General features: G+C 43.9%; 1 protein-coding gene across 1 annotated transcript in view; it reads left to right on the top strand.

The window, feature by feature from the left end:
* The first annotated feature begins 2,713 nt into the window (after positions 1 to 2,713).
* The window catches only part of MYOM3 (myomesin 3), a 55,472-nt gene continuing 30,819 nt past the window's right edge, over positions 2,714 to 27,366 (top strand). Inside the window, exons 1-13 of the mRNA XM_074934465.1 lie at positions 2,714 to 2,841; positions 4,071 to 4,145; positions 6,071 to 6,230; positions 7,574 to 7,731; positions 13,088 to 13,183; positions 13,986 to 14,074; positions 20,297 to 20,341; positions 21,118 to 21,258; positions 22,560 to 22,721; positions 24,283 to 24,424; positions 24,732 to 24,931; positions 25,639 to 25,692; positions 26,805 to 26,932. Of these exons, the coding sequence (XP_074790566.1) occupies positions 2,735 to 2,841; positions 4,071 to 4,145; positions 6,071 to 6,230; positions 7,574 to 7,731; positions 13,088 to 13,183; positions 13,986 to 14,074; positions 20,297 to 20,341; positions 21,118 to 21,258; positions 22,560 to 22,721; positions 24,283 to 24,424; positions 24,732 to 24,931; positions 25,639 to 25,692; positions 26,805 to 26,932 (1,557 nt within the window). The 5' untranslated portion in view covers positions 2,714 to 2,734. The remainder of the gene's footprint in view (positions 2,842 to 4,070; positions 4,146 to 6,070; positions 6,231 to 7,573; positions 7,732 to 13,087; positions 13,184 to 13,985; positions 14,075 to 20,296; positions 20,342 to 21,117; positions 21,259 to 22,559; positions 22,722 to 24,282; positions 24,425 to 24,731; positions 24,932 to 25,638; positions 25,693 to 26,804; positions 26,933 to 27,366) is intronic.

Raw genomic sequence — 27,366 nt, 5'->3', positions numbered from 1 at the left:
GACTGTTTTTCCGGCAAGAATCCATTCATTTGTAGTTTTTTCTAAATAGATCATTGCATTTTGGACTGGAAAGCAGTCGGCTGCAATACAGCTGGCATTATGTTTTAACAGAACAAAGCTCTATGTCTCTACAGCAGACCTTAGGTTGCAGAGCATTGAACGTTAATTCAAAACGATCGAGGAAAAAAACTGAAGTAAAATAAAAGCAAACATGAAACAATATTTATGTGTAGACCATGGAAACACATATCTGATGCCTGGTAGTTATTTTTCAGCTGAAATATAGTTCAGATCATATTTTAAAGAGCATAGAAGCATTTTTCTGAAAAATAAGGTTGGTCTTATTTTCTTTTCCTTATATTTCCTTTGCTGTCTAGGGAAGCCTCTTCTCAAGCTGTGTTCTACTGATGGAATAGTGACATGATAATTCTATAGTTTACTTTGCATGTTGGGACATTTTGAGTTCCCTATGGCAAATAAGTTTTCATCTGGGGTATTTTTAAGCAGGTTACTTACATTAACATTTAAACAGCTTATAAAAGAATTAGACTAATGCAACATAATTGTATCAAAACTGTATCTTCCTGGCTGAATAATGTTTTAGGACTAGAAATGCAATAAACTAAAAGCCAAACCAAAATAGCTAGGGAAAAATTCCTTCCATTGAAATGAGCCAGTGACAGGTTTAACTGCATGGGTTTTCAAGGAATATTATTAACAAGGGTAACATTTTCTGAAGTGCCTAAATCTTATTTTCAAAAGTCATTTAGGATCCTAAGCCTCATTGAAAAGCATTCCGATTCAGGTGTTTACAGTTCAAAGTCATTTTGGAAAATAGGACTTAGGCTCCTAAATCCACTTAAGCATTTTTGAAAAATCTACCCCAAATCTTTTATAGCCAAAGTCTTTTCCTACCCATTCATTGAATCCTGTAATTTGTATGTGACCCAGACTGATTTAGCTTTCATGTATTAGTCACATCAGGGCTACTCTGGAGGACTTGTTTGCTTTCATGAAGCGGGTTTCTGGAAAGGCTGTAGGTGGGGTGGGCTCGGGAGGGATACCCTTTTAAAAGTTGGTGCCATTTAATCCCCAGGCATTTATTCAGTACTTAAAAGCAGCTCACTGCACATTCCCGGAGGAGGGGCTGCAGGGATAGCTTAGCTTTTTAGGCAGCTGATGGGAGGAAATGGACCAGAGCCAATAGCCACATTTTTCACCCCCCACATTTCCACCTCTAGCAAAGAGAACAAACGAGAGGATTCTTCAGCTGCTTTAGTGAAAATCCTGTGTCTTATTGAGTGATGAGATTTTTTTTTTAAAACAAAACTTAACCCTTTGATTGCTGCAGGACTCTCTCAGAACTTCTGTAATCATCTTCGGGGAAATAGGGGAACTAAATGAGCTCCCAGGCTGTGCCCAATGGGATAAAGGGAGAGTTATCTTTGGACTCCCAGCAACCCAAATGTGTCTTTTCCATATAGCTGGTTTATGCACCAGCCTTGCAGTAACAGATCTCATGGTATATCTCGCCCCATAGGAGGGATTACCAGAGAGATCAAGGCTACAGAACAACAGTGCTGGTTCAGGATGCATTTAGAGAAGGGGAGGTGGCCAGGTTTTGCTTTCTTCTCTTCTACCATGCCATACCCACCTGCCTTTCCTCCCCACTCCTTCTAGCCCCCTGCTTTTTAAAAAGCCTCCTGACACATGCTGTGAGGAGTTTACAATGCCATGGCCTTGTCCTGACCCTTCTCAGTCTCAGTGTAAAGGATGACACCACTTGGCCAATCAGATGGCCTGGCTCGTGTCTCAACATTCCGTTTATCTTATGTCACTCGCCACCTGACTGTGATTCTCAGAGAACAGTTAATGAATATGAAAAAGTTAGGTTTTTTAAATTAAGATAAAAGCACATTTTAAGGTGCCCTTGGATTTAAAAAGATTTCAGTTTTGTGCATATGGATTCCAGTCCAAAACTCTGATGACTTTCTAACATTGACCTCAATGTTTTAAGATTGTCTATCAAACCTATTTTAGTTTAATTTATCCCACCTCATCTACCCTATCTGGCTCATCTAGGTTTTATACCAGGCTCCTCCTTGTAGTGTCTGAATGCTATTTTGGAGCTTGATCCCACACCCATGGAAGCCTGTGGAAAGACTCCCCCCTGATTTAGTCGGGCCTTCGTGAACAATCAACGTAGTGACTGGATTTTAGCTATTTATTGTTCTTCTCCTGACACCAGTTACTTTTAAAGACTCTTGAAGGACCCTCTGCTCTTAGATTTTCATTTTTCACCAAGAATTGATTTCACTGATGTGGAACCAAAATTGTTCATAGATGTTAAGACCAGAAAGGGATGTTCTGATCTCTTGCATAACACAGGCCAGAGAACCTCACCCAGTAACTTCTGCATCAAGCCCAGCACTTCTGTTTGAGTTAGAGAATATCTTTTAGAAATATTTTTTTCACTGCTTTGTTTTTAAGGCAGATGCTGGCCCCAGTTTTTAAAATGGGAATCTCTCATTTGCAAGCAAATGGATGCTTAGGAACCGAAAATAAGTTGCTGTCTTAAAGATTTGAGATTGGTCTCACTGAGGTTAATAGGTGCTTATTTGTACGTGCAAATGAAGGGTTATCCTGGAGTGTCAGAGACAGCCCATTTGGAAGGGGGGCTTAAGGTGTATTTGACTCTGTTCTGGCAGGTAAGATCCCTCTGTGAGAGCTCAGCATGGAAACTCGGACTCTGTTTCACCGCAGTGAGGAGGAGCAAAAGGAGGAGAGCCAACGCAGCTTGCAGATGACCTCTACCACAAGAAAGGCAAAGTTCAGGTCCAGGTGAGTCAAGGGGCTAGTGATGAGTCAAAGAGTTTATGATGAAGTGAGTCAGGTCCAAGTGAATCAGCCAGGCCTAGGCAAGTCAAGGGACTGGTGGTAAGTCAAGGGGTTATCAATAAGTGAAATAAATAGAATGCCTTGTTCACTTATTCATACAACACACCCAGCTACGTCCTGGGCTGCCTAACCTGGTCTGTGGTTTCACATAAGCAACTGATTCTTTACTGCCTGCCCTAAAGAGCTGTGTGCCAATCTATGAACATTGCATCCCAACCCATGGGAGAGTGGTAGATGAAGTAAGTAAGTAGATGGAGTTCTATGGGAAGAATAGTTGATGTTAAGAGCAACCCTACAATAACAAGTCTGTCTGTTGATCCCAGATCTCATAAGCCATCCCTATAATTATAAGCCATTGCATATGTGGACACCAGCCCAAAAGGCAACTCTACAATAATAAACTAGTGTGTGCAGCCCAGCCCTCAGGAGTGGCTCTGTAATATGAAATTAGTGTCTGCACAGCCTCACCCATGTGAGAGACACTACAATACTATGCCTGTGTGCCTACAATAAGGGGAAAGGCCGTAAAGGTCCAGATTTCTGTTTTAAATGTCCAAGGAGAAACTATAAGAGGAATAATTGCAAATACCTTTGTTGATCTTTCTTTTAGGGGCTACTGAAATAGATCTTCAGTGTTCAAATTATAGCTCAATATACTCACTCTAAAGCATGGTCCTTCACTCTCTTGTGCTTTGAGTTTGGTGGAATGGGTGCCCAGATTCTCAAAGGTATTACAGTACCCAGCTCCCACTGAAATGAATGGGAGCTAGGGGCCTAAACAACTATGAGTAGCTGGGCCTAGGGCCCTTTCTCTTCTCATTCACTGCTGTAAATCCAGCCCAGATTGGTCATGGCTGAAAGTGATTTCCATAAGATGGCTATGGTTGGATGGTCTAATGGGCCAAGCAAAGTAGACTGAGGTAACATTTCCAAAAGTGACGTAGTTGCCTAGGAGCCTAATTCTCATTGACTTCCAATGAGGCTTCTAAGACCCAGATCCTCAAAGGTATTTAGGAGCCTAAGTCACTTTTTAAAATGGGACTTAGGTTCCTAAGTCAGGCACTTTTGGAAATGTGACCCTTGCTGCTGGACATGTACAGTTCCAGGGATCATTTTCTTTATGAGTCTATTCAACATGATCTGAATTATTTTTCTGTATCTGCCACCTGAAGTGAGGAAGAAGAGACTTTCACCGTTTCAGAATTATCCATAGCAGCTGCCCTCGCCTTGACCTCAGAAATATCATGGTAGGTCTGACATGAATATTGCTACTGTGGTTGTATAGAGTGGGCTAGATTTAGATCACATGTACCTAGAAGATGCACAGATTCACAATAATTCTTAATTTGAACCAATAATAGACCTTGTAATGTTACTACCATAGATTTACCCACGCAAGGCAATTTGTGGATATGGTATAGTGTCTTGTAGTTAGAGCCCGGGAGCCAATGCTGTTTGGTTCTATCCCCAGCTCTGTAAGTGACTGCATGACCTCAGACAATTTCACTTCACTTCTCCGTGCCTCTGTTTCCCATCCCAAAACTGATGATAACAATCCTCCTCTATCTCCCAGGGGAGATGTGAGGTCTAATTAATCAATGCATGCATGCATGCAAAAGCATTTGGAGATCCTTGTTGGGAGGTGCAGAGTGCTATGAGATGGACCCATAGGGTCAAGAGACACATTGTACAGCTTTCATAATGCCTGGGTGAATTTTTAAGAGACCTGCGTCCCATTCCTTCTCTCAGTGAGATTAATGGCAAAACTCTCAGTGACTTCCACTGGATGCAGGACCTAGCCTCAGGTTCCTAAATTCTTGGTGCATTCATGTTTCTCTATACACCCCATTCATTTTTCCATCCTGGCAAGTAAAAGTAAGTTTGAGAAAGGATCTTTATCTCCAGAGTTCTCATTGGAAAGGAAACACTATGGGACAAATCCTAGCAACATACCAGAAAGTCAGAAAAGCAAGGGCTGCAGGATAGAGCCAGAGCAGCTGCTTGGGCTACTTGACTCAAGACCAGAAGCCAGAAACTCCTGGCTTCTAATTCGACTTGTTTTCTATATAGCCATGGGGAAGTTACTCAGCTGTTCTGTGCCTCAGCTTCCCCATTCTACAATAGGGTTAACAGTTACTAGCCACCCAAGAGGTGATGAGGGTTAATCAGTGGATGTTTGCAAAGGGTTCTGAAGATGTGAAGCTTCAGTATATACGCTGCCAGATCCAGCCAGTGGAAGGGAATCCATGTCATTACTAGGCAAAGTACCATGCAATAGGCAAGCTCAAAGCACCCCCAGGGCACAGCTAGTTGAAAAACACAATTTCTGTCCCGTGCTGCAGCCCAAATTGAGACAAAAGGTCAAAATTTCAGATTTTTTCACAAAACGAAATATTCTGATATGTTTTGTTGCTATAGGGTAAAAATGTTTGGTTTGGACTTTACCATTTCTGCTCAGACAATATGTCACAATATGAATAGTCCAAACAATAACATCTAAGTTAAATGTTTCAGCCTTCTCAAAACAAAATGTTTCAATAATTGTCCGCTGAAAATTCGACACCGTCAGGATGTGCCCATGAAACCTTTTGATTTCATTGAATCAGCATTTTCTGAAGGAAATCTGTTCTGTCGGAACATTTTGGACCCACTTTGCTCCCGGCCGGGGTGCTTGTCACTTGCTGTCTTCAAGCACAAAACACTCATTGCTAATGGAAATCTGTTGCTGCAGGTGGCAGAATAAATACATACTGGATTTGAGGCTAGCTGTGCCCTTATTCCTGAGCCCACTCTGCAGTGCAGTTAGCAGCCGCTCCTAGAGCTGGCTGCTCCAGGCCAGGACTTAGAGGAGACTAGGCAGCATAGTCTTAGTTAGTCTGGGAGCCAGAGAGAACCACAGCTCCAGAGACCGCAATAGGGAATTTCTATGGGACACTACACACGACCCTTAACCCTCATCCTCCTAGTGCCATTGTGTATAACAACCCATCATGCCAGCACTGTCTGGCTTCTAGTGTTTACGATAGCAATATCCCATCCATGCCCACTGCTGAGTGGGTACCGGTGTGTCCTTCCTTATAGACCTGCATAGATTTAGCCCGGCGTGTGTGCAATGAAAACTCACAAAGGACTTCACCAGTTGTGGCTGTTTTATTAACATTGGCTGTTGCAGGGAATTCAAGCTGAGGAGAGAAGCTACCATCATAGAGCTGGAGAAGCGGGGTCAGAAGAGAGTCCGGTTTGGGAATGAAATGGAAAAGCTGGAGAAGGCAGTCATTAGGAACTGCAGGCTCCTGCGCGTGAAGGCTGATCGGAAGGCCTTTCGCAAGAAGGTCAGAGTCGCAAAGGGATTGCAAGAATATCCAGAGTTATAACAATTAATGCTAGCAAGCATTATGTGGAAGGGATATTAAACCTCTTGCTTCAGGGTTTAAGTTGATCTCTAGCTACTGGAGATCAGGCTGAGACCTAGCTTATGTCTACACTACAGCATTTGCAGCAGTGCAGCTGCCATGTTTCTGGTGAAGACGCTCTAAGCCGAGAGGAGAGAGCTCTCCTGTCGGCTTAATAACTCCTCCCTCCATGAGAGGCAGTAGCTAAATTAGTGGGAAAAGTTCTCCCTCTGACATAGCACTGTCTACACCAGCACTTAGGTCGGTATAACTACATCGCTCAGAGGTGTGGATTATTCACACCCCTGTGTGATGTAAGTTATACCGAAGTAATTTGTAGCGTAGACATAACCCGAATGTAGAGGCAGATTACCAACATCTGTCACGAAGGGGTTCCTACACCTTCCTGTGAAGCAGCCAGGGCTGGCCACTGTCCGAGACAGGACACTGGGCTAGATGGACCATGGGTCTGATCCAGGCTGGTAACCTCATGGTCCTAAGAGGGGGAATTTCTGGCTATTTTCTTACAAGTGATGAGTGTTTCAAAATCTACCCCAGAAACTATCTACTTTTCATTCCACCCAGGTTAAAATACTATAAAGCTGGCTGAGGCCAGCACCATTCATACAGCCACCACATCCATATCAGGCACTCCGGCAAAGCGATCACTGTGTGGGTAATGGAGTGAAAAACGTAGCCCTGTCTTTCCTTGCCATTTCCACCAGTGAAGCTGTCTTTGGAGTTAACAGATCCCCACAGTTCTCTAACATTAAGGGGCTAAGTAGCTGCCAAAAAGCCAGCTTTGAGGTTTCTCTCCACCTGCTGTCACTCCAGTAGAGCCAGGGTAAGATCCTCAGCTGGTGTAACTTAGTGACAGCCCTTTGAATGAACAGAGTAACACTGAGTTACTCCAGCTGAGAATCGGGCCCTTATTTCTTTACTGTCACTAAATCCAGCAAGGAGAAAGGCTTTCAGAAGTTGCATGCCCCTTCAAGAAAGTGTCTCTTCTGGGACAGTTTGTTCTCAGCTTGTTAACAGAAGGCATCTGCCACCAGTGTTGGGGTTGGAAACCTTCACCCTCGTGAAGCTATGAAAGTGGTGTGCAGCTCTGTTTTGACAACCACTCCAATCAACTTCAGAGCCAAGATCTCTGCTGGGTGGGAGCAGCCTGCCGTTTTGCAATGGGAGAAGGCTGTTGCCATTTACATGTGCCTCTTCTTCAAAAGAACCTGCATCGTTAGAACATAATCCTGTTATCCTTGTCCATTCAATCCTTGCCCTAGGCTCTAGAGAAGGCCCAGCGGGAGAAGGAGTACATCGAGCTGCTTTCAAGCCGGCCCCCCTTGATCTGGATCCCACTCAGAGTTCATGCAGTCTGGGAGAGAATGGGGGTGAAGCTTACATGTACCATTCTGGCTTCCCCTCCACCACAGGTCACCTGGTGCGTGAGTTGGGGGCGATGACTGGAGCTGACCTTGTGGATACAAAGCATGTATGCACTTTAAGGGGCAAACAGGAGCGCAGCAGCTGTGTCTTGTTAGAAAGCTCTAAAAGGGTGGGGGGAAGGGGAACACGGTGTTCGGAAAATACAGAAAACACTTTCCCTTCTGGGTCAGTGCTTCAAATACCCTCCCCGATTGGCTGGGAGTTGTTACTGTCTGGTGACGCTCTGTGAAATGGGCGGCTCCCACAGAACAAGGTGTCCAGGTCTGAAAACATCTGCACAGTCAGTAGAAACTGCCCTCTGATAGGCAGTCTCAGCAGAGAAGCGCAGGATCCAATGGGCTCCGGAGAGAGAGAACGGTTGTGGTTTTTGTCCCACTGAGCTGTCTGAGGCAGGGCTGATTCACATATCGATGACATGGGGCATGGAGAACTTGCCCTGCTGCTGTGTCGATTCTGTGCATAAGCAGAAGACCAAACCCGCCAGGGCTATCAAACTGGCTGCTCCCTCCAGCTCCAGATTCACTCAACAAATGACAGGGGGGAAAATATATTGACAATTCAGTGGAGGTTTTATTTGATCCTAATGGCCTCTCTGGGTAAACTAGACTCCAGAAAGACCCACCGGCAGGCACCGCTCCCTCAGCTCCCATTGGCCACGGAGATGCCGGCAGCTTCCCGGGAGTCACACAGAGCCAGGTACAGAGCCTGCCTGCGCTGCCAACCGGACTTCTGACAGCCTGTCAGCAGTGCTGACTGGAGCCACCACGGTCCCTTTTTGACCGGGTGTTCCGGTCGAAAACCGGACACCTGGCAACCCTAGTCCCACCCCAGGGAGAGAATTCTCCTGGGCTATACGCGAGACTAACCAATGTTTGGTTTCAGAGTAACAGCCGTGTTAGTCTGTATTCGCAAAAAGAAAAGGAGTACTTGTGGCACCTTAGAGACTAACCAATTTATTTTAGCATAAGTTTTCGTGAGCTACAGCTCTCTTCATCGGATGCATACTGTGGAAAATACAGAAGATGTTTTTATACACACAAACCATGAAAAAATGGGTGTTTATCCCTACAAAAGGTTTTCTCTCCCCCCACCCCACTCTCCTGCTGGTAATAGCTTATCTAAAGTGATCACTCTCCTTACAATGTGTATGATAATCAAGGTGGTCCATTTCCAGCACAAATCCAAGTTTTCTCCCCACCCTCCCCAACAAACCCACTCTCCTGTTGGTAATAGCTTATTAGCTTATTTAAAGTGATCACTCTCCTTACAATGTGTATGATAATCAAGGTGGGCCATTTCCAGCACAAATCCAGGGTTTAACAAGAACGTCTGAGGAATGGGAGTGGGGGGGGGAGTGGTAGGAAAAAACAAGGGGAAATAGGTTACCTTGCATAATGACTTAGCCACTCCCAGTCTTTATTCAAGCCTAAGTTAATTGTATCCAATTTGCAAATGAATTCCAATTCAGCAGTCTCTCGCTGGAGTCTGGTTTTGAAGTTTTTCTGTTGTAATATCGCAACTTTCATGTCTGTAATCGCATGACCAGAGAGATTGAAGTGTTCTCCAACTGGTTTATGGATCACTTTAGATAAGCTATTACCAACAGGAGAGTGGGTTTGTGTGTGTGTGTGTGGGGGGGGGAGAAAACCTGGATTTGTGCTGGAAATGGCCCACCTTGATTATCATACACATTGTAAGGAGAGTGATCACTTTAGATAAGCTATTACCAGCAGGAGAGTAGGGTGGGGGGAGAGAAAACCTTTTGTAGTGATAAACACCCATTTTTTCATGGTTTGTGTGTATAAAAACATCTTCTGTATTTTCCACAGTATGCATCCGATGAAGTGAGCTGTAGCTCACGAAAGCTTATGCTCAAATAAATTGGTTAGTCTCTAAGGTGCCACAAGTACTCCTTTTCTTTTAACCAATGTTTCACATTCTCAAAGTAAAGACAGAAGAGCCAGTCCTCTCTTATTTACCGATGCCAAAGTGATGTAAGGGGCCTTAGTGTAAGTGAGCATCAGGCCCGTATGGGTCCAGATTCTGCACTGCTAAAGCAAATGGGAGCTTTGCCATTTGGCTCCAATGGATGTCAGCTCAGGCCTGTTGCCTACACCCATTGTGGCCTTTCTGACGCAGCTCTTACCAGAGACCACAATCCTGGAAATGAAGTCTCAGCAGTTGATGAATGCTTGATATTGAACTCTCACCAGTGTATAACCCAGCACCTCTGACTGTGTTGTCAGCAGTGGGGATAGAACCCAGGACTTATGGACCTAAAAGCGTGAGCCTCTAATCTACTGCCTGAGCTATAAGAATCTCAGCATGGTTCATCCATTACAGGGAGACAGGGCTACACGCAGCAAGAGAGGCTTACATATGTAATTCCAGGGACTTCAATGAAATTACTCCTGATAAATGCCAGTGTAAATGATATCAGGCTCAGGACACAGGCATGTGCATGTGCAGGGGCAGTTGCCTATGTATCTCTGTATGGGTTCTGAGTTTGGAGGTGCCTGGATATGAGGAGGTATGTATGAACACTGGAGAGGAGCAGGAAAACCTGTTACCCCAGACTCTGGTGTCTGCAAACAGGCAGTTGTGGAATGCTCATTTGTTTCAAAAGGGCCTGATTCTGATCCTCCTTCCCACCTGGTTATACCCTCTTCTGATTTCAATGTGGAAGCTCTCACCAGAAAATGAAAGAATATTTCCTTCTCCCTCCTCTGGAATAGAAGGAAAGGTCTCGCCCTTTCTCCCATGCTGCAGCTGCACCACCTACACCTGCTCAAACACAGTGTGTTACAGAGAAGTTCTGAGCCGAGCTAGGGAAGACTCTGAGGCCCTTTATAGTTGTGTACTAGAACGTATTACATAATAACAAGACTACTCCCTAAAGCTTTCGATTTGGCCTCAGACCAGAAGTAAATGAGCCCCCAGCACAAACGGATTTTGATACTTAGAGGAAGCCCTCCTGCAGTCTCTTAAAATAATTTATGATATCTCTCTCTAACAAGTTTGACAGTGGTCAGGCTAAGTCCCAAAAGTCTAGGTTCTTTGGCAGAGATTAAACCAGCCCAAAACCTCAGAGACCAACACCCTCAAACTCTGGGGAGTACTGAATCTGGATCCAAAACTCTGTGGCTCATGCCCATTAGCAAATATCTTATCCCGGTGGGACAAATTAGTTGTTGACTTAGCCCAGATATATACAGTCCACGTAGCAAAACAGTGTGATGGTGGCAGAAAATCAGCTGTTCCAGAGTAAGCAATGATAAGAGGTATGTTTCTTCCAAGCAGGGGTGTTGTTGCTATATAGACGGGATGCTTCTGTTGACTCTGATCAGGGATTATTTATTTATTTACCCATTTGTAGCAAAGGATGACACAAAATATTTCAAGAAACTCCTAGTATGTTCCAGTTTAGGAGCTGTTGTTTCTAATCTTCCTTCTGGTCTGGACATCATCCTTGCTTTTATTTTGACCTGGGGGGGAGGTTTGGTAGAGGGGAGAGAACAGGAGACTTCTACAAATAGGCTGCTACTCAAAGGAGGAGATGGCCTTTTTAGTTTACATCATAGTCTTCCCATAAACTGTAGTAAATCCTTGTATCCAATGCAGAGTGTAGGACTGAGCACTCCAGAGATGCCTAAATGAGGCAATGTTATTTTATTATTTATTTGTATTATAGTAGCACTTAGGAGCCCCAATCATGGACCAGGGTCCCACTGTGCTGGGCGCTGTACAAGCACAGAACAAGTCCCTGCTGCAAAGAGCTTACAATCCACGTCTAGAGCTATTAGAGTTACACAAATAAGCAAACTAAACAAGAAGAATTGTACATTGGTGGACCTGACTCTGAAGCTGACATGCCTCAATTCCTCTAGCCTGTTACAAGCTTCAGGGAGGTTTATGAACAGGCTTTACATTTGCTCTTAAAGACGGTTCCATACAAACTTTTTCAGAATGTGACCTCTTTGATTCACTCCCTCCAGAGTTATCTCAGCTGTCAGAGCAGTGTCACCTACGTACCAATACAGAACTTAGCTTTGGAGAGTGGTCATTGTGCTAAAGCCCCCCATCTCCAGCTTGTGCTCATGAATCTTAGTCATTGGCCAGCATCTTAGAGCCGACGAGACTATTTCTCCAATGCACTAGACAGGTGCGGACACACTGGACATTCGCCATCAGGGCTGGACTAACAGTCAGGATACCGTACGTGCCTTGGGCTTAAACTGCCCTGGCCCCTAAAATTTGAGAAATATGAAGTGACTCTTTTCTGTTTACTGAGCTTTGCTTAGTTACAAACTCACAGGATGTAAAATGTTGTTGAGATCTCTTGGGATTGTCTGCAGAAGTTACTGCTAACAACAGCCGGGCAGAAACAACAAGGAGGCCAGGAATAACATTTCACACATTGTGCACCAAGGTCCTTGCTCAGTTTGACAGTCAAATTGATTGTCCTCAAATGAAAATGCCTGAAATAGTCAAACATTAATTTCAATGACTTTACTAGGGGAAAATCTCCTCTACTGTCAAATTTCAGAGTAACAGCCGTGTTAGTCTGTATTCGTAAAAAGAAAAAAGAAAAGGAGTACTTGTGGCACCTTAGAGACTAACCAGTTTATTTGAGCATGAGCTTTCGTGAGCTACAGCTCACTTCATCGGATGCATAGCATATTGTGGAAACTGCAGAAGACATTATATACACACAGAGACCATGGTCTCTGTGTGTATATAATGTCTTCTGCAGTTTCCACAATATGCTATGCATCCGATGAAGTGAGCTGTAGCTCACGAAAGCTCATGCTCAAATAAACTGGTTAGTCTCTAAGGTGCCACAAGTACTCCTTTTTTTTTTTCTTTCTACTGTCAAAGTTTCAGATGGGCTTTGGGGGCAGATTAACTTCCCTACTCTGGTCCTTTTGCACCTTTCCAGCAGTGCAAAGGGAGCCAGATGTCTGCAGTTGTCAGAACCAAAAAAGCCAGCTCCTATACCTCCCTTCCTGCAACCCCCAGAGCGGGGGCGGGGGGAAACAAATGAGGTAGGAAGCAGCGAGCAGGTGGAGTGGTTGGAGAGTGATGCACTCTGGCAATCCCCAGCTTTTTTGGTCCCTAGGCGACCATAGCCAGGTGGAACAAGGTAAAGCAGCCCTGAGACTGCTCTAACTTGTGCTGGGGCAGAGAATCAGAGAGCTGTGACCAGCTGTCCACTCCCCTGTTCTGCTGTGCCCCATGAATATATGTGGCTGATGGTGTTACTTTGAAAACAAGCTGTTAAATACACCCATTAATTTTCATCTAAACTAGAACATCCCTCTTGAACAGTGTGTCATTTTATATTCAACTAGGTATAAAAATGGAGTCCGTATTGATCCCCGACTGGCTCCAGCAGGGAAATACAGGATCCAGAACAAGTTTGGCATGCTCACACTAGACATCAATAGGTAATGTACAGACCTTCTGATTAGCTTCTTCTTCATTAGCAGCAAGGCCTGGTCTGCTGAGATTCCCAGGCCAGTTCTGTAGAACAAAGAGGGCTGGAGGAGGACTGGAAATACATCTGGAGTCTGATTCTCCACTGCCTTGCTCCAGGGCTCTAGGAACTTACCTGGACCAAATCTCTGCCCATTGTGAGGTTGACCCAACACTTCTAATAGCTCATTGGGCTTTAAATATTATTTTATTTTGTTTGAACCTGTATAAATGGAGGTAGATGCAAAATCTCTATGATCTATTGCAGATCCTCATTACTCTACTTTGTTTCCTACAGTAGATTAGGGATACCTCATCATTTTGGCATTAAGTGTACTCAGGGCACTGTACAAATCTGGATGGACTGATACCTTTCTACAGAAACAAAAAGCCTGCAAGATATATGTGTAATATATATAAGGCCAGGTCTTCAGTGGAATTAATGTGATGCATAGGCCTTTATTCTGAGAATCTCACCTTATGTGCATAATTCCTTGTATATCAAAAGAACAATATATTGAGCAGGGGGTTGGACTAGATGACCTCCTGAGGTCCCTTCCAATCCTGATATTCTATAATTCTATTATTTGACTTCTAAGTGTCAATAATGCCCGACTCCTGCACTCCAAAAAAGACTTGGCAAAAAACAAGACTTCTCTTTTAACTTTTGGTCTTAAAGACCAACCCCTATTGACATGCACTGCTCAGATTTAACCCTCGAGCGGAAGCATCAAAGACTGAAACTTAAAAGGAAAAACAAACCATTTCTTACAGATGCTCCTTGGAAGACTCTGCTGAATACAGTGTCGAAGTTAAAAATCCATATGGTGAGGCCTATTCATTTGCTACGGTGCTTGTCCAGAGTAAGTTTCCTTTTAAACATTTTTTATGGATTTTTCTATTTGTTTTCGTTAAAAGAAATTACTGTATTAATCACATACACATGAACAAGGGGGATGCAGTGGGTTGCCTAGCTAAGCCTTTGTGATGGGGGGAGAGGTAGGAGGGAAGAACAATTGGATTTAAAAAATATATTTAGAAAGCATCAATCAATATGTTTTCCATGGTAAACTGTCCATAAAACAATTTCTATTGTCATTACAGAGACAAATAGCCAACCCATCAGAAAGGTTGTTGGTAAATTAACCACAAACCTAAGAAAGAAAATCCATATTGGATTAACTTTTCTTATGCACAAAATTTTAGGCCCTGAGCCGCAAAGATATTTAGGTCTCCTACCTTCCAGTGAAATCAAAATACCTTTGAGGATCTGAGCCTTAGTTCGTAATCATTTGACTTGCCTCTAACCTATCCCTCCCTAGTCTAAGTCGTAACATGTGCAAAGCAGAGTTGCTAGCAGCTTATTTCCATACACACTTTTTCTTTATTATAACACTCTACCTACAGACTGTTTTTCTTCATGGTTTTATTTCCTCTCTTATTCAAAGCAGGGAGTGAGATCACTTTGGTTAGAGGCATGGAAGTTTGTCTAGTGGAGTTTCATGCAAATGGTCAGGGTCAGCTTGTGTGGTCTAACAGCAACAGCCCTTCTTTGAAAGAGCTCTTCTCCTGGTGTTTGCTGTTGTCAGGAGTTGAGTTAAAAAGATTTTAACTAGAGTGTGTTCTGTTTAAACAAACAGAAATCAAAATGGCTGGACTCATGTTACAATGAAACCCAGTATTTATAACCCGGGGATCTAGCTTAGCCTACGTCTGACTGTCACCATTCTTTCCCCTTCTGCCTCTGCAATAGCCTTTGGGTGGAAGCCTGAAGTTCCTGGCTGTTCTCAGTCAGGGTCCCATTCTCATCCCCCAGCCCTTTAGACTGCTGTCAGTCTGGGCCATAGGGACTTCTTGTTGGCAGGATCCAGCCAAGGGCCACTGCCACGATTCTCTGGGTGCCCTTGTTTAATTTGCTGAAATGCTGTTTTGTAGCAGCTTAGTGCAATACCCTGGAGACCACAACAGAGAATCAGTGCTTCCTACACCAGCAGTCGCTATGGAACTGGCTTCCCAGTCAGGCCACTGGACTCAGGCCAAATCTCTCCCTCACACCCTTTCTGTCAGAGCCTGTCAGGCCCTCTCCCTCAGGGCGTGCCCAGATACACCTCAAAGATGGCTACTCTGCCTCAGTCCCTTGTGGCCCCTCTGGACTTAGCCAAAATCTTTCAGACCCTTTCTGGACACAGCCCAGAATTTAGCCCTGAAGTGGACTAACACCACTGCAGTGAAGGTGTGCTGTGTCTTGCTGCTGACCCCTTCTGCAGTGATACTACCAGGCCCTGCAGTTCAAAGCACAGCAGGTCTGTGGAGGATCTAGTTGTTTTTTCTGAATGTCAGTTTGAGAGCACTGTTTTTCCCAGATCTCTCTCCAGGCAGAGCTTCACAGAACACACAGTTCTCGTTGCCGAGTGTAACCCAACAGAAGAGCGTTCAGGGTTCTCCTCTCTCTGTATCTGTTGTCATCCCAAGATAAGCTGCATGGACCCTTTTTATGAATTCCTTTATAGCAAGACAAATATACAGCAAGATTCTGCCCAAGCTAAAGCCAGATTCATGGGGAAACAACTGGAAATAAAGTTCTGGTACTTACAAAGGGAAATTATGCCAAGCTCTAGGGAATATGCAATGGCATCTCATGGGGTCATTGTTTAGACCTTGACATTTCTAATCTATATATAAAACAATGCTGTCATAAAAACCTGGACTGGAATAGACCTACAGAACTATGGATAGCTAAACATGCTCAGTGAGACTGACATGGGCAATAGAATAACAGAGATGGGAACCGATACCATTCTGGAATAGGAGGTGAACCGACTGCTTCAAAGGTCTTATTGGTATGAGAGAGATGAGCTTCTGTGGCAATGTGAGATGCAAAAGCCAGCTTGGTTGATTACTCAGAAAGCTGGGTCTTATAAAAGTATATATGATTCAAAAAATTCTCTACTCCACCCTCGGCCATGTTATCACCATTCCTTTTCTTTGCATGTTGTGCACTGATAAAATCTGGATCTCCTTTGTAGACTCAGCTTTCACAAGAACAGAATGTGCCCAAAGAATTTTAAGGGTCATGTTTTGTTTATGCTATCTTTAAAATCTGTTGTTAAATAGTGCCCTATGTGAGTCAGAATCAGCACGCACGCACATGCACTCCAGTTGCAGACAGATATTCACTTATAATTAGAACCGGGCAAAATTTTATGCACAAAGCTTTTTGTGGGGGTGGGGGAGCAAAAAAAGCAGATTTGGCAACACCAAAATGTTTTGCAAATTTGTGTCAATTTCACCAAATTGATTTGGTGATAAAACACCCTAAAATAATCCAAACATTTCCATATTTTGGTGCAAAAGTACTTTTTGTTTCACAATTTCCTTTGCTTTTTTTATTCAAACTATCAAAAACATTTTTAAAGTGCTTGGAACCGAAATGAAACATTTTATTCAACTTGAAATTAATTTTTTTTCGACTTTCTGATTTGCAGAAAAATTGGATAAATGTTTTCGGTTTGACCCAAAACCATTTTTTTTTTGAATTAACAAATTTTTCAGTTTGCTGGTATTCACCCAACTCTACTTATAATAACAATGGCAGCCCTTAGTTTGCATGGCGGACCAGCCTGGATAATTCTTATCCTAATGCAGGAAGTATGTAAAAAGCTCGGGGGTGTACAACTATTCCATACTATTGGGTTCTTATAGCAGGCTCATCACTGTAGTAACTAAGCCCCTTCCATTAAGCAATGTGGCTACCATCTGTCACATGTTGTTTGTTCTCTCATCCGCCCCCCGGGGGTGCAAATCAAACTGAGATGCAAATCAAAAGCACACATAACAGCATGATTTTCTGCCAAGAACTCTTGTACATTGCACCATCCAAACAGAGCAAAGGTGAACTCCCGAAAGCTAAGCAATGGAACCACATGGGCTTCAGTGTGCAAAGTCTATTGGATGGTGGCATTTATCTGCAGTTAAGAAAGCAATAAAGAACAATTTATTGGGCAGTCCAGGCAGGAAACGTGTGAGTGAAAGTTTGGCTGTCATGGTGAAGGAATTCCACACTGCAGTATTTATATGACTTATTGTGTTAGCCTGGTTTTCAGAGGTGGTGAGAGTAGCCACAGATCCCATTGACTTTAGTGTCTCTGTGACTTGGAAAATCAGGCCATATATCTCTAAGAATCAGGAGCTTAAAACTATGAGTAGATCCTGGGAAAAGACAGCAGAAACAAGATCCTTCCGCGAGTGATTGGATACATTCCAACTGGCTTGATTTACTGCCCTGAATTGGCAATAAATTCTGCAAGGGGAATGAAACTGACCTGGTGCTGATAGATGAAGTGGCATGAAAACAAGCAGCACACAGCACTGGAAAATACACTTTCCACTGCTTCCAAAGGAGAGAAGCAGAAGTAGCGTGGTCTGAATAACATGCACGAGAAAGGTCACAGAGTACCCGTCCTCGTTCTCTCTCCCAATCACTCTTTTCAAACCCTGCTTGTGAGAAAAAAAAAAAACAGGTGTGACAACAGAACAAGGCAAATGATTCTTGTTATGTTCACAGTATACAAACAGAAAAATTAGATAAAAACATAAAATGCTCTGTCTAAAAGGTTGCAATTTAAATATGACTTTATTTCTTAAAATCCAGAATACTAACAAGCAAGAACCAAAAACAAGCAGAGAGAAAGCAGGCTGCTCCAGAGATTGAGGCACAACTCACTGCACCTTCCTCTAGGCTGGTTCTTTGCAGACTGACTGCTGAAAAACCCAGATTGCACACTTCCTACAGAGCCCCTGAAACCCATGAGAATTAAAGTGATAGCTTATAACTGTAACACGATTTTCAATACACCACAATTCTATCACTCTTTCCATTCCACTAGTATCTCAAGAGGATGTTAAACAACAGTCAGAAAATGTGGAGAAGGTTCAGAGAAGAGCCATGAGAAAAATTAAAGGATTAGAAAACCTGCCTTGTAGTGATAGATTGAAGGAGCGCAATTTATTTAATTTAACAAAGAGAAGGTTCAGGGGTGACTTGATCATAGCCTAAAAGTACCTACATGGGGAACAAATATTTAATAATGGGGTCTTCAGTCTAGCAGAGAAAGATATAGCACAATCCAATGGCTGGAAGCTGAAGCTAGACAAATTCAGATTGGAAATAAGGTGTAAACTTTTAACAGTGAGGGTAACTAACTATTGGAACAATTTACCAAGGGTTGGGGGGGATTCTCTGTCACTGACCATTATTAAATCAGGATTGGATGTTTTTCTAAAAGATCTGTGCTAGGAATTATTTTGGAGGAGTTCTGTGGCCCGTGTTATACAGGAGGTCAGACTAGCTGATCACAATGGTCCCTTCTGGCCTTGGAATCTATGAATCTATTATAGAAAACCTCCTTGGAGGAGACAGCTGTCCTAGCACCACTTAGTACCAGATCAAATTCTCCTTTATGAAGTCTCTGGTCGGAGCAGAACTCTATGCTATTGGCACTTCCAAATATTGCTTCTTACATTTGCTGTTGGCAGGCCTGCGTTGTTCCTTCTCCCCTGACCCTGCCTGATGCCATCCTGGTAACATGCCCCTTCCTTTTGCTATTTGTGTTTAACAGTCTGAAAACAGAATCCAAAGCAAAGCCATAGGGCTTGGCCTGGAAGCTCTCCATGTCCCACTAAGCAGGCCATTGGCAGTCGTTCTCTTGGCCCCTGCATTGCCTGACATACCTTTGATGTCTTAGGCGGTCCCAAGCCCAAACGGCTCTCTAGGTTACTGGGGCTGCCCTGCCTATCAATGATATTTTGGGGTTCTTTGTTATCCTTGATGAACCCAGCATGTCCCTTTGATGTTCTCCATGACTCCCCTCTTTAGTCATTGCCACCCATTCACCATCTTCTGCCTATGACTGTATAATGCTATCACATGGCTTCATTCATTTAGGGCCATCCTTTCTACCTGGCCAGCAGGTATGCCCTTAAAGCAATGCTTTCCCTTCCCCACTCCTCATGCCACGCTCAAAGCGTGCCACCTTCATGATCCATTGTGGCCCAGGACAGATGGAAACAACAAGTGAGAGGCTACTTCTGAATGTGGGATTTCCCCATAGCAGTGCAAAGTTTTGTCTGCCTTCCCTTTCATCACAGCAACAGAAAATCACTTCTGGAAAAGATATCAGAATGTCCCAGTCTGAGATTCCTGATTTCCATCCATTTTAATTACCATGTACTGGCTACTGAGAAAGAATGAATGTGATCAATTCTTATATGCATTTATTTAGGATGAGAGGTTTAAGAAACACAATCATTTTCATCGTTTTGGAATTCTTCAGTTCCTTCAGCTGCGGGATTACGTTGCATTAAGCTCAAAGCCACTAGACTTTGTTCTGTGATCCCAGCAGTTTGCAAGGTTTGGCTAGGATTGTTGTTTTCATGGGAGAGACCTCCAAGAAACACGTAGGTGCCGCAGTAAGCGCTGCTGGTGATTCAGTGTGTGACACTTTTCCCTCTGAGCCAGTAGTGAGCCCATGTCTTGGAACATTCTGTACTTCTGGACATGCTGTCCTTGGGTTGAGTCACAAACCTGAGGTCCAGGCATATGTGGTCATTAAAGATCCCATATCGTTTTCTGTAGTGGTACGGCAGCTTAACCTCGGTGTCCAGGCCATATTCCAGCTTCAGTAACTAATATGTTCTGCTGTCCTAAATCTCCCCAGCACTTTCAACAGAATATTCTTCTTCCCTTCCATTCTTGTGTTGTTGCATAGTGTTGCCATGTGGTGTTGAGTAGATGCCAGGCTCTGCCCCAGAGGTGGCTGCATTTCACTTATGGGTGAAGTGATCTTTATCAGTTTGTTAAGCTAGTAAAAGGCTCTGCATTGGAAAGTGTTCCTGCTTGAAGAAGTCACCACCCAGGTGTGTTTTGAAGGCTAATATTTAATGTTTGTAGTGGACCATATTTCGAAGAAGTGATACAATACATAAGAGTTAAGTATCATTGCATATTATTAAGAGGAAGATAAATACTGAAACATAAATTTGTTAAATGTGTTTATTCCTCCCATCCCCTCCCCCTTCTTTTACAGAATATTATGGGAAAGAGTCAGGATTCGATTCAGAAATATACAAAAGTGAGTAAATTATTGTTGCTGAGTTTTTATGTATGGGCCGAGGCCCCCGGCACAGGTTCAGACAAGGTGTACCTCTTCCCAGTAGCCTGATGGTTATGAAAAGCACTACACACACCTATGGCACTAGATGAATGACCACAATAATGACACAAACCGAGGAGCCTCTTGTTTTTACCGTGACTAGGGCTGTGATTTGGGCATGGAAACTTTTAGTAAATTTCACAGCAGAGGTGTGGGGAAAAACGGATAAGACTCTGGTGTCCTAAGCCTCTGTTTGTCAGAAGTTGGGAATGGGCAACAAGGGATGGATCACTTGATGATGACCTGTTCTGTTCATTCCCTCTGAAGCACCTGGCATTAGCCGCCGTCAGAAGACAGGATATGGGGCTAGATGGACCTTTGATCTGATTTAGTATGGCCATTCTTATGTTCTGAAAGCAGGGTGGGGATTACAGAATGAGGAGTCCCGCACTCACCCCAAAACAGCAGCTCCTGTTCCACAGAGCTGGGGCCGTGCTGGGCTTTGAGACTGGCACATGGGGTCGCAGCGCCACTCAGGTTTGGTTCATCCACCTCTCAGGAGACAGAGGGGCAGAAGGACCAAATCTGAGTGGCGCTGCAACCCTGAGCGCTAGGTTACAACACCATTCAGTTTGGGCGCTAGGTTACAACACCACTCAGTTTGACTCAAATTCACGATTTCTGTGACCATCGTGACCTCCGTGACAAAACTGTAGCCTTAATCATGGCTGCATGGTTTTGCTCTTGTTTCACAGGATCACTCATTGGCCAGGAGGCAGATTTTGCCTTTTCACTGAAGCCCCTATTCTCCAGAGAGAAGGAACCTTTTACCCTTTCCTGCTTCTTTTCTTCTGATCTACTTCAACACCAACGAGATATCACCTGGTTCAGAGACGGTGTGTATTCATATCCACATAGCTTTCTTTGATACGACTGCTTTCCCCTTATAAGCTCTGGTCTAGTGCTTGCAGAAGAGAACTGGATGCCAGGATTCCTGGATTCTGTTCCCAGTTCTGCCCCAGTTCTGGCATGTCCCTTAACTTGAGCCTCCATTTCTTCATCTGTAAAACAAGGATAAGAATACAGACCTGCTTCGTGGGGTGACATGAGCCTTAATTAATTCATGTTTATAAAGAGTTGTTAGGAACCTTGGTTCTACACAGTGGAAGTGCAAAATGTTGCTATTATATTCCTGTAAAGCCAGAGGAGACACTGGCGAATGAAGTAAAATGTAGGCCTCCCAGACAGCCCGTAGGAGGGTAGGTTACAAACAGAGAGGCAAAATCAAGGACACTGGTCTTTGACAGGATGCGAATTGCCTCTGTGCCTTTAAACTGTGGGAGGCTGCACCTGTCCCAGGAGCAACACAGTAAGACTGCCTTTGTTTTACAAGTAGGCCTGCTAGAATCAGCTGTGCAAGCAGCAGACTGCGCTGTGTTCTAGAGATGGGCCTGGATCACAGAGTTTAGATCCATATCTGAACTCTCCCAAAGCTTGGGGATAGAGCCAAAATACACTGGCTTGGTGTACATTTGTGCACGGATTCTAAGCCTGGCTCTGCCACTGGCCTGTTGGGTGACCTTGGGCAAGTCATTTCCCTGCTCTGTGCCTCAGTTTCCCTATATGTAAAATGAGGGTACCAAGCTCCTTTGTATGACAGTGTGAGATCTGCTCATGAAAAGTGCTAGCTACTGTTACTATGTGTCATGGCTCCTTGTGGCCCTCAGGACAAATGCTTACTATTTACTGAGAGTGAATGGACTTACTCCTCTGGCTCAGGGTCCTCCGCACTGAGTAGAAGTTAGTCCCAAACCTCCCGCATTGGTGTACACCAAGAGCAAAGGATAACAAATAGAAGGATGTGGCCAGAGTGTGACTGCGTCTCAGAAGGCAGGGGTTTGAGCTTGTTCCTCATCTGGCTAATGAGCTTAGCTTGTAATGCCTCAGATCTACTACTAGGCAGAAGTAACTTGGGCTCAGCAACTCAAAGGTATTCATGCACCTAACTCCCATTGAAATCAAATCTCTTTGAGGATCTGGGCCTTGCTAGCTGTGCAGCAGTGTTGTGTTAGCATAGGCCCAGGGTCCCCTGCAGTGCCCGTCCTGCTAGCATTTTACACTCTGTGCAAGTGCTACATGCCCCTCTGAACAGGGCATCATTCAGGTGGAGTTCCACTGAGTTTTCATTTCCCTGCAGGCGAGTTTCTGAAGGATTCCGATCGCCAGCAAATAAAGTGTCTGGATCGCGAGGCTTCTTTGACCGTGTTGTGTGCTTACAAAGAAGATGAGGGATTCTACACTATCCGTGTCCCTACACTGGACGGGTACAATGAGCAGAGTGCTTACGTGTTTGTTAGAGGTACCTACAGATTTCTATCCTGTTTAAAGCAAAAGGACTTTTCCGATCCATTGGGGTGGGAAAATTCACAGCCTCATTCACAATGAAAGGCCTTCCCACATTGCCCCCAACTTGAACCCAGGGGTGATAATTTCAAAAGTGCCTGCATCCCGTTTTCAATAGTGACTTAGGCACTTGGGATTTTAGGCACAAATCCCGTTGACTTCCCATCGTGTTTCCTCCGTAGCAGTCTGCACTGAACTGAGCATTAAATGGCTGCCTGCCTCTGTGGACAGCAGAATCCTTAGTGCCAAACACGGAAAACAAAGTTTTTACCTGTTTACCACACACAACATCCTTCCCCCTGTAATTATCAGATGTGGCCTAGGCAGTACTGGAGGTAGAGAATAGATTTCATTTGCTTTTGGGGGGGGGAGGCAAATCCTGCCCCCTTCTCCACAGCAATGTGGGGTACAAGAAACATCAGAACCAAAGTAGCATAGGACTTGGGGAGCTGTTGCAGGGGGTCTGCATACCATGGAGCTCAGCTCTGCAGCTCCCCTATGCAGTGGGATTTGGGGGCAGGGTTGGGGTGGGTGAGGGGAAAGCAGGGATGGCACCAATGCTATGTAAACACTCTTGCCAGTGATCCCCACAAGGGATGCAGAAGCATCATGATATGGCGACATTACCCATTGGGCGAATTCCTTCCCTCAGAGAAATGCTCTGTGCCACACGTCTCAGATTTGATGTGGGGAACCCAGTTTAGCCCTTAATGGCCAAACAGAGAATTGACGGTGGGCTTTCAGTTACAAGAGTTACTGAACAGCCATTTACTCAGATTTACAAGACAAGCTCAGGGTTGCTGGACAGTTGTCCAGTTCTAATTGCAGGACCTGTTTGCTTTATCAGCATGACAAATGTTTTTCACTCTGATCAGATGCTGGATTATTTTTTTTATACACTGAGTAGGTCAGTTCTTGTTCTTCTCAAGATCTTAAAAAAAAATTGACCTTGTTATTAATCTTAAAAGAAATTACTCTTAATATGAATTATCCAGAATTGAATTTGCTAATATTTTCCATTCCTTGTACATTTATTAGGGTCACAGTATAATATAGGAAGTTCCTCCATTGTTGTATTCTGGAGTTATGTCTTCCTTTTAGAGCTCAATGCATTTATCTACAGTTTTAAAATGTGGATTTTTTCCTCACCATGCAGATCAGACAGTTTGTTTTCCCTACACGCTCAAAGACAACAACGAAACAAGAAAGAGTATAGATAATATTGTAAACTCTTTGGGGCAGGGACCATCTTTTTGTTCTGAGTTTGTACAGCACTAGCACCCATGGGGCCCTAAATGCTACTGCAATACAAATGAATAAGAAGAGTAGGAAAGAACAGGATGAATATCTCCACGAGAGAGAGCTCAGAGTGTGTGTGTCTCCTCTGTTGCAGTCTGCAGCAAGCTGAACACAAAATGACAGCCTCTCTCTGTAGACAACAGAGTGTTTGGAGACTGAAAGATTCAAAACACAAGCAGGAAAGAACAGCTTAACAGAATTGCTCTATATTCCTTTAGATGCTATGGCAGCAACAGCCGGTGCACCTGGATCCCCCCTCAATGTGAAATGCCATGATGTAAATAAAGATTGCCTGCTCCTTTCCTGGGTAGCACCCAGCGATAGTGGAGGAAGTCCAATCTTCGGTTATTTTATTGAAAGGTCTGTATGATTATGTTATTGTAGTAAAGTGGTCATGATAGGGTTACTGGGGATACCCAGAATATTATGGCATGGCACCCTGCTCCACTCCTCAATTCCTGTTTAATCAATGGGAATTTTCTCCTCCCACCCCAATTATGTTGTGATGCAGTTAAATAAAGCAGCAAGTACCCAGCCTGCAGTCCTGTGAGTAAATATATGTTTGTTGCACTGAGCGGTCCCTTTACCAAAGTTATAGCCTGCAGAAGACCCGCTGCCACATTGGGGGAACACCATGGAGGTACCGCATGGTCTTGCTTCATTGCAGGTGCGAGGCGGGCACAGACGAGTGGATGCCATATAATGAAATGCCCGTGAAGACCTGCAGGTGCCCTGTTTTGTGCCTCATGGAGGGAAAGACATACCAGTTCCGGGTAAAGGCTGTCAACCACTCAGGCATCAGTAACCCTTCCAAGGCCAGCGACCCAGTCACAATGAAAGACCCCAATGAGGAAAAAAGAGTGATAAGTACGTATCAGAAACAGGATATTATTCCCCTATGTGCTCTGTGAGGCTGCGGCGCTAACTTGGGATGACTTATCCCAAGTGCCCTATTCTCATAAACATCACTGCAGCCCCTATGCTGCAAACATGCCTCAGCCCTGCTGGAATCACGAGCTGAAGTCATTGGTCCAGACTGAAAAAGCTGGGGACAGACTGACCTAAAACACCATTGTCACTTTGTGAACAGCACTGGGTAGGCAAAGACTGTGAGTAGATCCTCGGCAGATGTAAATCATCAGAGCTCCAGGGAAGCCAATGAAACCAGGATGACTGACACCACCTGAGTGTCTGTCCCTATCATTCCATGTGTTACTCTCTTACCCAAACAGTGCTCAAGCTCTGCTCACACACCCCTGACTGTCTGGAGTGCTTGCAATGGGAAGACAAAAGTGGCAATGGGTAGACTGAATCTGGGCCTAAAATGTGTCTAACTCAAAATGATTGTTTTTGTATTTTTAATGTCAAGGAAGTTCCTATAATTTTTTAATTAGTTTTCAGTTTGTCGCACTTCTCTTGGTACAAACTGGTACAGAAAGGGAGAAGGCCAAACTACCCCAGCTTATGGGCTTTGTGTGCATATAGGGAAACTCAGGATTCTTGTCTCTGTCTTTCCACTAAACTTGTGGCTTTTTCTCCTTGTGAATAATATTGATTTTTTTTTAAATCACTAGCCATCCCTTATGATGATGGAAAGGAGATTACAATTTCCAAAGATGAACTGGAAGGTAATTTCAAACTTAAACTTAACCTTCCTTTTAATGCTTGTTGTACAATGATGCCAAAATAATACTTCATAGGACTCTGGGAGGAAATATGCACAGGAAAATGTTTTCTTACACTCCAAGAAAACGGAAGCATTCCAAAATACAAGGCCAGTTTATAATGGAGCCCTTAGATACTGTTAGACTTGTGATTGTGTCAAGCCTAGAGACTTCAGTCTAAGGAGTAGTGTAGAGTTTTTATTAAAAGCAAAGGATTATGGGATAAAATTTTCAAAGTGCCCAAGTTCCATTTTTAAAAGTGACAAAGGCCCAGATTTTTACTGGTATTTAGGCGTTGTTCTTCACTGTGTTGCAATGCCTAACTGAGTGTTAACCATGGTGTTAGGCACCCAGATGCTTTTGTAAATCCCACTAGGTACCAAAATACCTTTAAAAATCGGGCCATAAGTCTCATTTTCAAAAGTGACTTAGGCACTTAGGAACCTAAGTCTCATTGAAACTCAATAGGACTTAGGATCCTAACTCACTTTTGAAAATGGTATGTAGGGACTTTTGAAAATTTTACTTGTGGAGACAACCCATTGTGAGGTTGCTGAGGGTTAGAATTCAGCCCAGACACAGCCATCTGGAACTCTGTGTTACCAGTTCAACTCCTGAGAGGGAGTTGTATCTGGAGCTTCAGGAACATGGCCATAGGATTAAGAAGGACCACAAGGTTCTGGTAATGTGCACCGCAAAATCCTCTAGTGTTTTGAAACTGGGTGTAATGGAAAGGGACACTGGCAAAGTAATGTACTCAAAGGTGGACACTGCAGGCAAGATCCTGGGCCCTTTGTACCTCCAGAGCAAGTGAGAGTATGACGACAGCTACATTCCTTTATTTAAACAAGAAGATGAGAGCAAAGAATGAAATAATTTATCATTAAAAATTATCAGAACATTGGCAACCAAATGAACGTATATATATCCCCAATGCATGCAAAGAGTTAAAGGCCTCTCCTTTACACCAAAGGAGCTTACCTGATACTGAAAAAGCATAAACATCCCTGTTTAATAGGAGACTCCTTTCCTGGTATGTTATCACTGAATCGGTATCAAATTCTTGCTTCCCACAGGCAAGATTAAAATTCCTTTGCCACCCACCAATGTTCACGCGAGTGAGATCAGAGAAGATTATGTGGCCCTCTCCTGGGATGAACCAGATCCCAGAGGCAAGGAGCCACTGAGTTATTATGTGGAAAAGGTAAGGAAATAATCTATAGAAGGGTGAATATTACCACTCTGGACACTGGCAGTGGAATACATCCCCTTTTACCTCTAGGTTACGGCTCAAAGTCCAGCACAGGTCAGTAGTGACAGAATGCTTTCACCAGCTGATGGCTTGTCAGTGGCGGGCTGTGTACAATGAGTGGGTGACTTGAAGACAGGCTTTGCACATCACAAAGGCACTAGCACAACTAGTGCCCTTGAGGGTAGCCTCAGCAGAGAGGCAATGAGGTATGGATGCTGAGTTACACTCTCTCTCCTAAGCATGGCCAGTCCCGATCTGGAACGAGACACATGGAGAGGGCAGTGTGTGGGGAAACTGCCAGTGCTGTGCACATTGTGTGGGTAACTGAAGGCCTACTGCCTCCGAAATGGCTCTGTCAGCCTTTCACTAGTACTAAATTTAAAAGA

The sequence above is a fragment of the Natator depressus genome, chromosome 19 (assembly GCF_965152275.1).
Source record: "Natator depressus isolate rNatDep1 chromosome 19, rNatDep2.hap1, whole genome shotgun sequence".
In the NCBI taxonomy this organism is placed as follows: domain Eukaryota; kingdom Metazoa; phylum Chordata; order Testudines; family Cheloniidae; genus Natator; species Natator depressus.
This window is presented reverse-complemented; position numbering and strand designations above follow the sequence as displayed.